General features: G+C 38.1%; 1 protein-coding gene across 2 annotated transcripts in view; it reads right to left on the reverse strand.

Annotated features, from left to right (window-relative positions):
* Nucleotides 1-15161, reverse strand: part of ap2b1 (adaptor related protein complex 2 subunit beta 1) — a 54064-nt gene that overhangs the window by 32111 nt on the left and 6792 nt on the right. For both annotated transcript variants that reach the window (XM_051894100.1, XM_051894101.1), the window contains exons 9-14: nt 13384-13479; nt 13003-13118; nt 11575-11740; nt 10199-10297; nt 8460-8719; nt 5171-5363 (exon numbers count right to left, since the gene is read on the reverse strand). In XM_051894100.1, coding sequence (XP_051750060.1) covers nt 5171-5363; nt 8460-8719; nt 10199-10297; nt 11575-11740; nt 13003-13118; nt 13384-13479 — 930 coding nt within the window. The remainder of the gene's footprint in view (nt 1-5170; nt 5364-8459; nt 8720-10198; nt 10298-11574; nt 11741-13002; nt 13119-13383; nt 13480-15161) is intronic.

Raw genomic sequence — 15161 nt, forward strand, 5'->3', positions numbered from 1 at the left:
TTTCCCACCTCCAAATACTGATTTATCTGATTTAATTCAAGTCTCACAACCTGTGTTTTGCCATCAAGTGAAGGAGTCAATGAGCAGTGAAACTCAATGATGAGTATATCACTAGCCTAGAGATGGGATCGCAACACCTTTCCTTACACCCTGCTCAACATGGCTTGAGCTAGAACAGCACCTTCACACAGCAGGTGGCCTGTGTCTTCATCCTGGTTTGTTCAGGGCAAGGCTCTGACGCGGTGACTCCTCCAATTTGGAGAGAAGATTACACCGAGTAGCAACACCTGCGCTACCCAGATATAAACGCTTCACATGTGCCATGCTGGAGATGCTTCCCCCTGCAGCAAGATGCCTGCTTGACAAATCCAATTATTCACGAGGAGGAGGAAACAGGCCTTTTGTGGCTCCAGGACAAAAGATATGGACAAATTGTTTCTGGATGTGAGGTTTCTGGCATATACACGCAGTATTTCCCACAATATTCATTAAAGGGATGGTTCATCCAAAATGAAGGTTCTGTCATCATATATTCACCCTCGTATCATTCCAGGCAGTATGATTTTCTTCAGAGGAGTGCAAAAGAAGGTATTTTGTTGAACGAAGGTATGATGCTTCATTCATGTTCACTTTGTCCTTTTAGAAAGCATGCATCAAGATTTGCACACATCCAACTAAAAATGTAAATCTTCTCTTTACTTCCCTCAGGAACTGTGTGTGTGTGTTGGTGGAAGTGGAAGATTTTATGTGGGCTGATTACTGCGTATAAGGCGGCAAGACATTTAGCCCCAGGGTTCTGGTGCTGTGGTTGCAGTGGGTTTAGGAGAGCAGGGCATGTGGCTGGTATGATATAACACTTTTGAGATCTGCTACAGAGACAGAACACTCCATATACACAGTCTCCCCACTACACATCGAATTTAAAACCTGTAATAAACATTATGATGTAAATGCATGAGAAAAGAGATGTAGAAATAAGTAAATTAGTGATATTGATCATTTGTACACATGGCCAGACGTTCTTGCTTAAAGGGATAGTTCAACCAAAAATGAAAATTCTGTCATCATTTACTAACCCTCAAGTTGTTCCAAACCTGTATGAATTTCTTTCTTCTGCTGAACACAAAAGAAGATATTTTTTAGATATTTAAAATGTTGGTAACCAAACAGTTGATAGGCCTCATTGACTTCCAGTGTTTTTTCCCCCTACTATGGACGCCAATGGTGCCCATCAACTGTTTGGTTACCCATTTTCTTCAAAATATTTTCTTATGTGTTCAGCAGAAGAAAGAAATTCATACAGGTTTGGAACAACTTGAGGGTAAGTAAATGATGACAGAATTTACATTTTTGGGTAAACTATCTCTTTAAGGGTGTGTTCACACTTGGCAGGTTTGGTTCACTTAAAACGAACTCTGGTGCGATTGCTCTGTTTGTGCGGTTCATTTGAATAAGTGTGAACGCTGCCATCCAAACCCTGGGGCGCACCAAAGAAGCAGACCAAAGGGGAACTCTGCAGCGATTCGACTGAAATATGAACACAACACAGACCAAAGACATCTAAACGAAGCAAAAACAGGACATGATGTCGATCCAATCCTAAAAAGGACAGAATGCTCAAGGATACCTGCTGGTTCTTCTCATCAAAGATGTGTTGCCCATTACAGGGATTAGAACTGCCACCTTCTTGCAGCAGATCTTCATTCCTGGTGTTTCTGACTTCTTTACACATTTTATAAGCTCTTTATGAGTTCTCAGCTGGTAAAAATAACATCATATGCAGGGGTGCACATAACTGTTGTGCAGTTGCGCATGCATGGTAAAAAATAAATGATTTGTACCAGAAAACGTGGAGGGAAGCGCTTTGAAGTACCAACATTTTTCTCCATCTCTGGTAAGATAGCAATTCATGATGATAAGTGTGTTCTTTAATTATTAGGTGTGCAACGGATCGCAGTTGATCCGTGATCCGTACAGACCAGGCCGCGCGGTTTGGCATGCATGTGATTCGCGGATTAACTGTTAAGTTTAACCATCATAGAGTGAAAGTGTATCATTTGGACGCGTTTTGTCTTGCCAGTTTACACATTCAAATGATTTTAAACAAGAGAAAGGCTTTCAGACAGCGCTCGAACACCTAATTAATTCTTCTTTCGTGTTTACTTGCGCTTGAACGGACAAAACTTTGTCAGACTACCCGTCTCGGCAAGTATTCTCTCGGTTATGTCATTAGTAAACGGTTGAGAAAGAAACCGGATGTGTGTCAGTATATTCGGTCCGTTCATTCGGTCCTAAGGTGACAGCAGCCTAATATTCCTGCTGTTGTCTGTGTCATTAGTGTTAACAAAATATAAACAAAACATCATCATCATCATCATCTACCATGTTCAAGAGCAAAGATAGTGAGGAGAGCAGTCAGGAAGAAAGTGATGACGACAACTTGTAGGATGAAAGTGCTGCGTAGTTTGAGTACCAAGCAGCATCTCCAGGTGCTCTCTTGAGAACCAGACCCAAAAAAGTTATGTGCACCCCTGATCATATGTACGCACATACAATGAGCGCATTTAGCACACAGCATTGTTTTGGATGATCGGTAAGCAAAATATACATCATAAAAGCAGTTTTTTTGTGTTGTATCTTTAGGTTTGGTGTTAAAAATGACAGTGTGAACAATAAGCGACTCAGGACTAAAATGTATCATTTTCTTTTTTAGTCCAAACCAAAAGAATCAAACTAGAAGTGTGAACACACCCTAAGATGCTTTTTTGGATCTTCTCAATACATTGGGACAAACATTCTTTTAGTTCACTAACTGAAATTTAAAACAAATTCAAAACGGATGCATTTTCACTAGTGGTCTAGTGTAGGACAGGCACTTTTGGACTGTGTGTCTACATAGCATATCAAACAAAGAAAATCTTGTTTTCCATTATATCGTATCGTAACCAGCCTTCAGTTTTCCACATTATAATTCATGCTTGAATTTGCAAGCAGTACTCAGCATTGTGTCAATAAATGATGAGCACTTGATTGGAATCACATTCCCCTTCCAGTTAAGAAGAGCTGACCTCTCTGCTTTTTCACCTAGCGATTCTTCACTTTGCTGTTCACTGTGATCAGGCAGAAGCTTGTGAGATGTGGTGGCCATGGTAACGAGTGTGGTTATAGCTCAAATGTGAAATATACTGCTGCAATCAAACTGAGCAGAGTGCCCTGAAACCCCACAAGTGAACATACTGTCCAGGCTGAACACAAACCACCAGAGAACTAGTCAACTTGAATGAAAACCCTAGTCATTCTGACAAGAACAGCTGCATTGGCATCTCTGAGGACATAACTGTAAATTTGAGCTCACTTTTGAAGGAATATAATCACAAAACCTCTTAAGAATGGAATTACTGAAAATAAAATGAATGACTAAAACTTAAAACTAGAGATGCACCGGTCAACCAGCCATAAATCAGAACCGTCCATTTTTTGCTTCAAACACACGTTTTTTTGTTTTATTTTGGCTGATCTCTATTCTGGAACTATGCACAAACTGAAATGCAATTATTTCCTAAAATGTCATTTGTTTGGAAATAATACGAAGTCTGTAATCAGGATGTTAACACAGGCCAGAGACTGGACACGCTGAAGACGGACGCAAAGAAGAGAGCAAATACTGTACCAGGCACAGCAAGCTCACTGTTCGCAATGCTCAAATATAGGAAGAAAAATATAAATAATGAGTTGGGGGTGGGGGTTTATATGAACGTATCTCTCAAGGGAACTGACTGTCTTCACAAAAGGTTCGATGGCATTTTCTTTTCCTCCTTACAAAATAATGTTTATAATTGCAGCGCTGCTTTGTGTACAGCAGTACCCAAAGAAATCGCTGCTGTTCCATAAGCGCCACCTACTGTCAGAGAGTGAATTTGCATTTTCATTCAGTCCGTCTGCTGTTTTTATTTTGTGCAGGTATCTTATGAATCATAATTTTACAAATCTAAAGTCCGACCATTCTGTTTTTGCTTTAAATCTTTAAATTATACAATCTAATTCAAATTTTTAAAAAAAAACTGTTCATGCTACATGTGTGTAGCATCTTTGTTTGGATTGTGATTAAAGTGCAGTGGTTGCCTAATTTCAAATGACTATAGATATTTTTTATTTAAGGCCAGTTTGCCTGTTATAGAGCAAATAAACCACAAATAAATTTGCTTAAACAAAGAAAAATAAACTGCAACTGGTATCAGAATCGGCTAATTTGCTTGTAAAAAAAAAATCATAACTGGCCATGAAAAATCATGAGTGGTCAGGCCCGTCGCCAAGGGGGGGCATTAGGGGGCAGTGCCTCGCCAGATGACACAACGTGCCCACCTAATCGTATAGTCATTTAGCAAACTTCCGATTGAGAGCAAATACCTTATTTCCGTGGATCTGGCCATTCACATATTCCATAACGAAATGTCTTCAGCAGCATTAAGCTCATAGGAACACTAACTTTAAATAACACATTATCTTCAGAAATATGAGTGTGTGTAAAGCCGGCCATGGACTTGAGACTATTTTCTCACTCAAACCACTGCTCAAACCTGCTGCTGCCTCCGATTGCTTTTAGAGGGAAAAACTGCACATAACCACTGGTCTAGCATCAGTTAATATTAGCATATTGGCGAAACATATTTGGCAAATGTTCCAGGGCGTATCTGTGTTTGCGCTCTGAAGAACGACAAGGCTTTACAACGTGTTCTTGTAGAGTTGAGCAATGTAGCCAATCACGAACAAATCTGTTGATTTCTGGAACGCAATGACCAATCAGAGGTGTAACTTAGAAAACTTAATGAGGTTTATGCTTCAAACACACAAAAAACCTGCCTTTGAGGAAAGAAAAATAAACTTAAGTAATATATATTCTTCAAATAAAGGAGTCTTATTATCTTTAAAAAAATTGGCTAGTTAATTGTTTCATGATTTGCCGCTTTTTATATATTTACTGAAATAAATACTTAATAAACTGATTTTTTGCAGTGCACAATTTTACTGTAGTAAGAGTAACTGGAGTAATCATGGTATTCTGATGGAAAATATGGTCATCGATGTAAATTGCTGTAAGGGTTGGTGGACATTAAGATCATAAAATCAAAACCACCAACAAAACATATAATTATAATTCAAGAACACCCACCAAACTGTCAAGACCACCTCCGAGGAGATCCACAGCACCCATCTGCATGGAAGACACCTGGGGCACGTTGACGGGGGGACCGAGGTCCAGATTAAGCAGGTCTCCTAGGAGGTCACCCTGAGATGGAATGACTTGGGGTTGATCGATGGAAGCAGTCGGGCCAGCACTGACTGGACTCTCCCCGGTGTCGATACTGCAAAAGAATGATGATACACACTGAGATGTGTAACACTACGTAAAACTAAGTGAACAAAGGATGGGACCGACAAGTCCTTTTTTCATTGTTTGATGGAGAGGACAACGTAGGTTCTGTGTGGCAATTTCGATGAGTCCCCCATTGTATTACTGGACTGAGACTGATTCAGTCATCCCTTTTTCGAAAAACAGAGAATCTCACATAAAACAAATAACAGGGATGCCAGACCTTTTGGCCAATGACTTATCATGACTTTGTGATTTTGAGTTGCTTGTGATTATTAGATTATGTGCCAGATTTACTAAACAGGGCAAATAAGCGTGAAACCGCAATCCCATAAAAGCGCAGATGGGAGTGGAAAGTTCTGCGGTTGATCTACTGAAAATGCCCACATTAAAGAACACAGACAGACCAGCTAATTTCCATTATGACCAACGCAATCTACCAAGAGCAATGCAAATTAGAACAGGGTCGCAAACCAGCAGAGCCGATGACTATCAGGTGCAGGTAATCTACTAGCAACACAGGAGCGGAAAAAATTAAAAATAACATGGCTTGGTAAACGACAAGTTTGAATAGCATCTTCCTCTGGCATTCCAAATAAATGAACACGAGTGGAGAAAATTCTCTCCCTTCTACCACACACTTTTCTGTTCTCTGCGGTTCCTCCTCCTACAGCAACTATCCCAGCCATGTCAAGTGCTAAATGGGTTTAGACATGCTTTTTTTAGTGTCTCAGCCTCAGACGTCACGCCCACAGACTACTGGCTCAAAGTCTGATGCATAAGGCAAAGAAAATAGGAAACACTTCAGGAGTTTTGAAGTCGTCATCTGATTGGTTGAATTCTACAGGATTTCCAGGAGACGTGTGTTGCATACTTTAACGGTCTGCCTGGAAACAAAGGCGTGATGCCAAACCCCCTCATGGAAAAAAAATCTTTCATGTTTACAACTCTGACAATGTCTACGTTTACATGTGCACCAACAATGCAATTATTTCTCATAATCAGAGTAAGGTCTTAATCACAGTAAGATGTTTACATGACAGGAACTGAACTCTTCTCTCCAGATATTCAAGAAAATATGATCATATAACACCAATTTTATCATCTCTTCACTGGTTACCTATTAAGTTCCGTATCGATTATAAAGTACTGCTAATGACCTATAAGGCTCTAAATGGTTTAGCTCCTGTGTACTTAACCGATCTTTTATCGCCCTACAATCCTTCACGCTCTTTAAGATCACAAAACTCTGGACTTCTGGTTGTACCTAGGATAGCTAAGTCCTCTAAAGGAGGGAGAGCGTTTTCACATTTGGCTCCTAAACTCTGGAATAGCCTTCCTGATAATGTTCGGGGCTCAGACTCGCTCACCCAGTTTAAATCTAGATTAAAGACACATCTCTTTAGCCAAGCATTCACATATTCCATCTCATATCAGATCAATTGCACATGACTATCTTTGCTTAATGTTATGAACAGCAGCTATGCTAATTATTCTCCATTTGCTTTTCTGTTTTACCTCGGGACTAGAGAGTACATCAGTTTCAGTTTGGATCCAGCCTCTTAAGACCTCAGATGACTAAAACTTTGGAAGAGACGGCGCCAACTCCTGCGATGACTTCAGAAGATGCAACATCTGGATCAACACGCACATTCGCAAATTTCTATATATCCTAATTATTGTTAATATGTAATTCATTTTTTCAGGAGATCTTTGCTTCTACCTTCAATTAAATTGCAAACAGTGATTGTATATTAATCGCCTAAATTATTACATTATTAGCTAACTGCATTCTCCAAATTGTAATGTTGACATGCATTCTCTGTAAAGTTGCTTTGAAACGATATGTATCGTGAAAAGCGCTATACAAATAAATGTGAATTGAATTGAATTGAATTACATGCAATTTTCATTACTCTGATTATACATTGAAAAGTATGGTTATACCACACTCAGATTGGCATACAATATGTATGTTACCGGCCATGGTTTTAATCTACTCGCATCAAATTCAAAATACATTTTTATGGACGTACTGGATATTATTTGGCGCCGTGATGAACATAGCAAGGCCGGGTTTGCCTACGCTGCCGTTGCGTTCTTTGCACCGTCTGGATGAAGATACGGAGCAGAAACTGCGCAGCGAGTTGTGTTGACAGAGTTTAGTGATTTGGAGAAGAGAAAACATCAGAATAATGTCACGGAGCTCATTCAAGAAGTTGTGTGAACAACACACGGCATCCGTGTATGTCCAAGCACATGCGCACTTTGGTCAGAGCGATAATAATGCAATTAAGGTTTTTAAATGCCTGTTTATTGTGATTAAAATCAGCGTACACCACCTAGTTTAATGTGATTATGGTTACTACGATTATGAGCTTAATCGCATTCGCTTGATTGAAGTATTGCGTTTACATGGGGTGAAGTTTAAATCGCAATATTGCCAAAATCCCATTATAATCACATTATGAGTGTGCATGTAAACACACTCAATGATGTTACTCTGGATTGTGAAGTTCACAGCACCACTATTGCAGTAAACTTTCACAATATTCTTGAATTAATTATTTATTAGATGCACACCGGTCTGTTATCATAGGGACAATGACTTTACATTTTCATGCCCTTAAACATGACCCAGAACAAAACTAACTGTGATTGGTTGATTTACATGTCAGTCAGACGTCCTCTGAAGGTCTGGCTACGCAAGACTAGGTATTAAATAACGGCGCAAATACCAGTAAATTAACTACCTCGAACGATAGTAAATCCTCAAACAATAGTAAATTGCATGATTTAAATACTCTCCTTCCATAAATTTTGCGTCTGAAATGGAAACTCTGTAGGAGTGCAGATATAATATGGTCAGCTGCAAAAATAACAGTGTTCACGGCTTCCATCACTAATTTTTCACTGCGTGTCTTTAGTAAATCCCCAAAAGAGGGTTTGTGCTCATGCAATCTGTTAGGAAATCTGTCCAGACGTTTAAACCATATTACAGAGCTCACACTCACAAAGAGCAATTTCTAGACAGCCAATTAAATATTCAAAGATGTTTAGCTAGATCTAGTTTTAGCTGTCTTAGTACCTGCCGTGCTGGATGGGCAGATGTTTGCGGTGAATGCCGTGGCTTCCTTCCACAAAGGCATTGGGGGGTTTGTGGTAGACGGAGGCCAGCGAGCCGATGTGGCAGATGAGCTCGTCCAACAGGGTGGGCTCAATCAGGTCCGTCTCCTCTGAGATCAGAGGCTTCTCAGACAGCACAACCTCTTTAGCTGTCACAGGGTCGGTGGACAGCAGACGCCAGTAGATGTAGCCACGATCACGCAAGTCAGGGTTATCAGAGTCCTGAGAAGGAGAACGAGACCAGGTTGAAAGAAGAGGAAACGTGACACTGACAGACAGATGCTGAGATCCTTCTGAGATGCGACACTATGATGTGATTTTTGTGATGATGTGAAATGCAAATACAATGTTGTATGCAATGAGCATAAGTTTTCAAATGTCTTTCATTATAAATAGATTAAAAAAAAAAAAATCTCACTCTGATACACTGCAGAAACATGTGGTGTGACTAAAGGCCTAACAAATGTATCTGTGCCATTTTCAGCTTATAATAGGGATGCGCGGCACCACTAATTTCCATAACGTTTAAACGGAAACTCTGTAACCAATTAATAGACTAGTCTAAGAACCCCACAGAGGACAATAAGTCAAAAAACAGTCTGTATAAGCAATTCATTTGAAATAGTCTACTTAATCTGTGAATCAAAGAGTCAAATCCCATACTGAATACTTGCTTTGAATTATCATCATTGTATATGAAACTTAAAGAGTTCATTTAATCAACATTAGCCAATATAGACATTTACTGTAATCATACATTTTTTTCATTTTTTTTTTCATGATATATATAATCTCTTTTTGTCAAGTAATTTCCATTCATAAAGTTTCTCCTTTAAACCAGTATAAAATTTTGGTAACACTTTAGTTTAGGGTTTCTCACTATCAACTAGTTGTTTATTAGCATGCATATTACTAAGATATTGGCTGTTTATTAGTATTTATAAAGCACATATTAATGCCTTATTCTGCATGACCATATTCTACATCCCTTAATCCTACCCAATACCTAAACTTAACAACTACTTTACTAACTATTAATAAGCAGTAATTAGGAGTTTATTGAGGCAAAAGTCATAGCTAATAGTTAGTTAATAGTGAAAATTAGACCCTAATCTAAAGTGTGACCAAAATTTCATACCAGTATTGTCCCTAATAACTGGTACTATAACAAGCTTAAATGTTATATGCCAGTTTGATATAGCCAACACTGAAAAATGTGGTGTGGAAACAAATAATGTGAATTAAATGTGAAATTTTGAAGTAGAAAGACTTAGATAGTAATTTATTGTAAAGCGTTCTCCAATAATCTGTTTTAATTGTAACTACAGTGTACACAAAACTGTCATTTTCCTCTAAAATACACCTTGCTTGTCTTCTGGTTGGACATTTCTCTGAGCCTGCTGTGAGTGACACAGAGAAAACTAATGCATGCAAAGTCTGATGTAAAATTAAATGATTGTTCTCCTCTCCAGATATACAGACTTTTCAAAATAATGTATTGTTTTCAAAATGTATCATTAACATAGCCTTGGTAAAAATATAAAGCAACAAATAAACCTGCAAAAAAAGGTAAACGACTAGTATTTCTAATGTCGACTAGCAGCAGTAGTATCTTTTAGTTGACAACTCTCGCACATCCCTAGACGAAAACATCAAGTTGTAGTGTAACACTATGGTTTGTAATGCTCAAGCACATCTCACCTGAGTGGCCAGACTGAGCACTTGCTGAACCAGCTCTTGAGTCTCTGAGGGCTTCTTCAGGAACAGCTTCACTATGGCCGTCAGCAGAGTCAACTGGACCTGAAAGCAACAATGCAGTGGATACTGAATCAGAGGAAGTCCCTGCTTTTAAATAAGCTATTTACTATAACTGTAAACTAAATAAAAAACACACAAGACAAAAAAAAAAAAAAAAAAAAAACACTGAAACAAAACTAAGCAAAACACACATTGACCTGTGGGGTATTCCAGAAAGCAAGGTTAACTTAATGTCAAATATACCCAATTTACATTCTTACACCGTGTCTACACCAGATGCGACTTCTATTGCGTCGCATCGCGCTGCAACAGCTAAAAGCTGTCTACACTGAACGCGACCAGACGACCGTTGGAAAGCACTTGGACTACGTCAGAAATAGAACGGGGAATTTGTCGCCTAGCATCGCGCCACATCGCATCCAGTGTAGACAATATCACTGATTATAATGGGTTCTATTGTCTTTTGTCGCGGTGTAGACACGGTGTTAGTGCATATCGCCACCTATGGGGCAGTTGTGTCATTTTTTTAAACTTATCTTTAAATCTTCAATCAGTTTTTTATTACTGTGAACAAGAATTATATTGTTTGTTAGATGCTAATTATAAATTTAAAAAGAAAGACTGATTGAACTAAAAAGCAGGTTTACAAGATAATGTCTGTATAAGTTTATTTTTTATGTTTAGCCATTTTGCTTTCACATTTGTTATAATAGATGTATTAAATATGTATTATTAAAGAAATACATTATATAGAAAACATCCCATTGCAAAAAAAACCCCTTCTGAATGCAGATCCACAATGTGTAAGATGAGAATAAAATAAATTCAATAAATAAGAGTAAAATTATCATTGCTTTATGTTATAATAGTGCTTATAATATATACATATACACACAAGTACTGTTAAAATTTACACGTTAATTCATGCGATTCATTTTTTCAGTTTAACACATAATATTTAACGCAATTAACAGCATCTATTTTTTAGTGTCATCCTTTAGCTAGCTCTACATTACATGACCACGCTCTTATTCATGCAAATGCTTTTAAACCATTCGAGCGTGACAAGACACGAAAGAGAATGCAGTGCAGTACTGGAACGCTGTCTGTGTGACAGACAGGAGCCAGCTGCATTGAGTTCCCTTTTGGTGCTTAAACGGACAAAACACACACAAAATTATGCCAAAATTCCTGTATTGTCGAGTGTCCTCATAAGCACAAGCTTACTCTGAGTAAACTGCGTAAACCCGGGTATGTCACATAACCTGCTTTCTGGAATACACTCCTGATTACAATCTAAAACAATAACAATGTCAAACCTGAGTGCTTTCATCATGGAAGCCCTCAAGGAAACTCTCCAGGAGCTCATCAGCATTGTCGATACGCTCTGCATATTCACCCACAATCCAGATCATGGCTGCTCGAGCGTCAGGCTCATCCAGAGAGTCCAGGTTTTCACACAGAGTGGCAATTATGCTTTCATATCTGTACAGACAACAGAGGGGTGTTTCAGCAGGCAATTAGTTACATGCTCTTTCATTCTACATGGACCTAGGGGCTATTTTTTTTTTTAGACAGACAAACTGATATATACTCTGTTCCAAAACCTATTGAGTTGTGTACAAAGCATTTTAAGGATCATAGGAGGGCTTCTTACGTAGAGGCTGTTCCAAAAGGTAGGTTATTTAAAGGATTAGTTCACTTCAGAATTAAAATTTCCTGATAATTTACTCACCCCCATGTCATTCAAGATTTTTATGTCTTTCTTTCTTCAGTCAAAAAGAAATTAAGGTTTTTGAGGAAAACGTTCCAGGATTTTTCTCCATATAGTGTACTTCAGTGGGGTTCAACGGGATGAAGGTTCAAACTGCAGTTTCAGTGCAGCTTCAAAGGGCTCTACACAATCCCAGACAAGGAATAAGGGTCTAATATAGCGAAACGATCGGTCATTTTCTAAAAAAAAATAAAAAAAATGATAGACTTTTTTAACCACAAATGCTCATCTTGCACATCTCTGCGATGCACTACGCATTACGTAATCACGTTGGAAAGGTCACGCGTGACGTAGGTGGAAGTACCAAGTAAGTGTCTACAAAGCGAACGTGCAAAGAAAAGTCAAACACCTTTACAAAAAAAAAAAAAGGTAAAACAACAATGTTTTTGAAGTTGGATGAGAAAATGAGATTGAGAGTTTTTCGCCTTACCGCAGTACTTCCACCTACGTCACGCGTGACCTTTCCAACGTAATTATGTAATGCGTGGCACATCGCAAATTTTTTTTTTTTTAGAAAATGATGATCGTTTCACTAGATAAGACACTTAATCCTCAGCTGGGATCATGTTGAGCCCTTTGAAGCTGCACTGAAACTGCAATTTGGACCTTCAACCCGTTGACCCCATCGAAGTTCACTATATGGAGAATAATCCTGGAATGTTTTTTTAAAAACCTTCATTTCTTTTCGACTGAAGAAAGAAAGACATAAACATCTTGGAGGACATGAGGGTGAGTAAATTATCAGGAAATTTTCATTCTGAAGTGAACTAATCCTTTAATAATTCTGAGATACTTCATTTTAGTCTAATTCTAAGGCATGTATTCTTTACAGATAAGACAATCCCAGAATGCATTGTGACAAGCTCAGTGGAAAAAATTTTAAATTGGTAGAGGAGCGAAGAAAAACTGTGATTTCATTTCAGTACTGAGAAAGTATCAATAAAAATAGTTCAGATGAGAGTTATGGACTGACTTGTTGGGGTATTTGCGGAAGATATCCCTGATGACCACAATGGCCTCTTGCACAACATAATTGACTTTGGTCTGGATGAGGTCCAGCAGGGTGCTAACACAACGCTCAGCTGATTGCTGTACACAAAGATATAAGAGAAAACTCAGTCACAGCTATAAATTACAATGATAAAACTCATTAAGGCACTACAGCTATTGGAACACAATATGCAATGAAAATAAAAAAAAAATCAATAAAGGTTGCTTGTGTTTAGGAATTTTGATGTTAAAAGACCAAAAAGCAAGCTAAATAGCAGAGGTTTATCAGACATTTCTATGGGGAATAAAGAATAAAGTCTTACAAATGTAGGTATTTAGGGATGAATAATGAGGCAAGACTTACCTCCACTTTGATGGCACAACGGCCGATGGCTCGAACAGCTTTCCGAACAAAGTCTACATCCACCTCAGTGGCATACTCCTTCAGTTCAGCTAGTACCTACAGAAATCAACATAATTTTACAAGGATTTCTATAGAAACAGACTGTGAAAGGCTGAATGACTTCCACAAGAGAAAGAATAGCGAATCGATAACTCACGAGGTTATAAGCTCAGGGGGAAAAGCGTGAGAAGAGTCTGATGTTAACATTTAACAAACAAAGGCTAAATGACGTAATATAAGTAAATGAAAAATATAACAAAGATGGAATGTATAATAACGGAATGCAATGAAGCAATTTGCTGTCAGATGCAGAGTAATCACAGCTGTCATTTTATGCCAGGCAGCTCAGAGCTCAATAAGCTTGAGCATGTGTTTTAGTTAAACAACTCAACAAACCGCCACTGAGTGGAAAATATAAGAGACTATGTTCCTTTTAGGCACACTTCTAAGCGATATGTAATTAGAGGGACAAATCGACGATGCAGTTCTACTGAAAGTTAATTTGTTATCTTTGCAACACAAACTGCACAATCAATTAAGAAAGTAAAGCGCAAAATAAAAAGTGTACATATTTAGGTCTTTCATACTCGTACATAAAGGACAAAATCAAATAGCAGCTAATTTGCACATCAATTAGTATTACAGTGTTATGTAACATTCAGCTAAACACACTGTAATTTTTCATTTGAAGTGAAGTGCTGATACACTTTCCTGTTAATAAAATCTAAATCACAGGGGAATGCTACCAATGTCCTAGCTATATATTTATTTATTTTTTATTTTTTTTTTTTTTTTGCTAGCATCACAGGAAATTTTGGACTGTGTGGATCTAGAGAGCGTGTGATCTCTATATTAACATAAATGACAGTGAAAATAATTGAAAATAATGATGTAATTATTTCAGCTTTAATTACAGTTGCAGAATAATCTCTATTATTTGAACTTTTAAAGCCCTGGACTGCCTCTGCCTACTAATGAGAAGCACCGACTACAAGTTCAGTCTCTTATTTCAGACTATAATATTAAGATAATAATGATGTGCTACACTGTTTTCTTGTTGAATATCCTGTTCTCAGAAACATTATGCAAGTAAAGCATACTGACTTAAAAGCTAAGGCCGGGTTCACACCGCACGCGTCAGCAGAGCGTAAGCAGCACATATTTTTTTCGCCGCTCATGTTAACAGATGAGAGCATTCACACCGCACGCAGAGGCTGCGCGGCAGCGCGTTGCAGGAGCAGAGCAGAAGCAGCAGTGCTGCGATCGTTTCGGCGCTGGGTCTATTTTTGCTGCGCTGCTAACGCTCAATTAAAGTGAAAGTAGACCTTTGATAGACAAAATAGATATGATTTCACACAAAAAGTGCTCAAAATGCACAGAATAAGCATATCTAGTGTGTTTTAACAAGAATTGAAGTATGTCAGGAAAGACAATTAATATTTTTTAATATTTCTAGAAGATTTACTCATTTAAACTAGTTTTTAATTATTCAGTTTGGGTTAAAGTATGGTGTATTATAAAAAACTAAATTAAACTAGCCAGAAAATATGATATATAAACATTATTTTAGTTATTACACAGACAGCAATATAGGCTCTTGCATACCCAAATCAAACACGAGTTTGCTGGCTTTTCTCGCTGAGTTTGCTGTGTTGTAAACATGTTCTCGCGTCAGATGATGTAAAACACAAAGCTTACCTCATTTGTGTGCAGCAATGGATAACACAAGGCTATTTATT

The sequence above is a fragment of the Ctenopharyngodon idella genome, chromosome 5 (genome assembly GCF_019924925.1).
Source record: "Ctenopharyngodon idella isolate HZGC_01 chromosome 5, HZGC01, whole genome shotgun sequence".
NCBI classification, from domain to species: domain Eukaryota; kingdom Metazoa; phylum Chordata; class Actinopteri; order Cypriniformes; family Xenocyprididae; genus Ctenopharyngodon; species Ctenopharyngodon idella.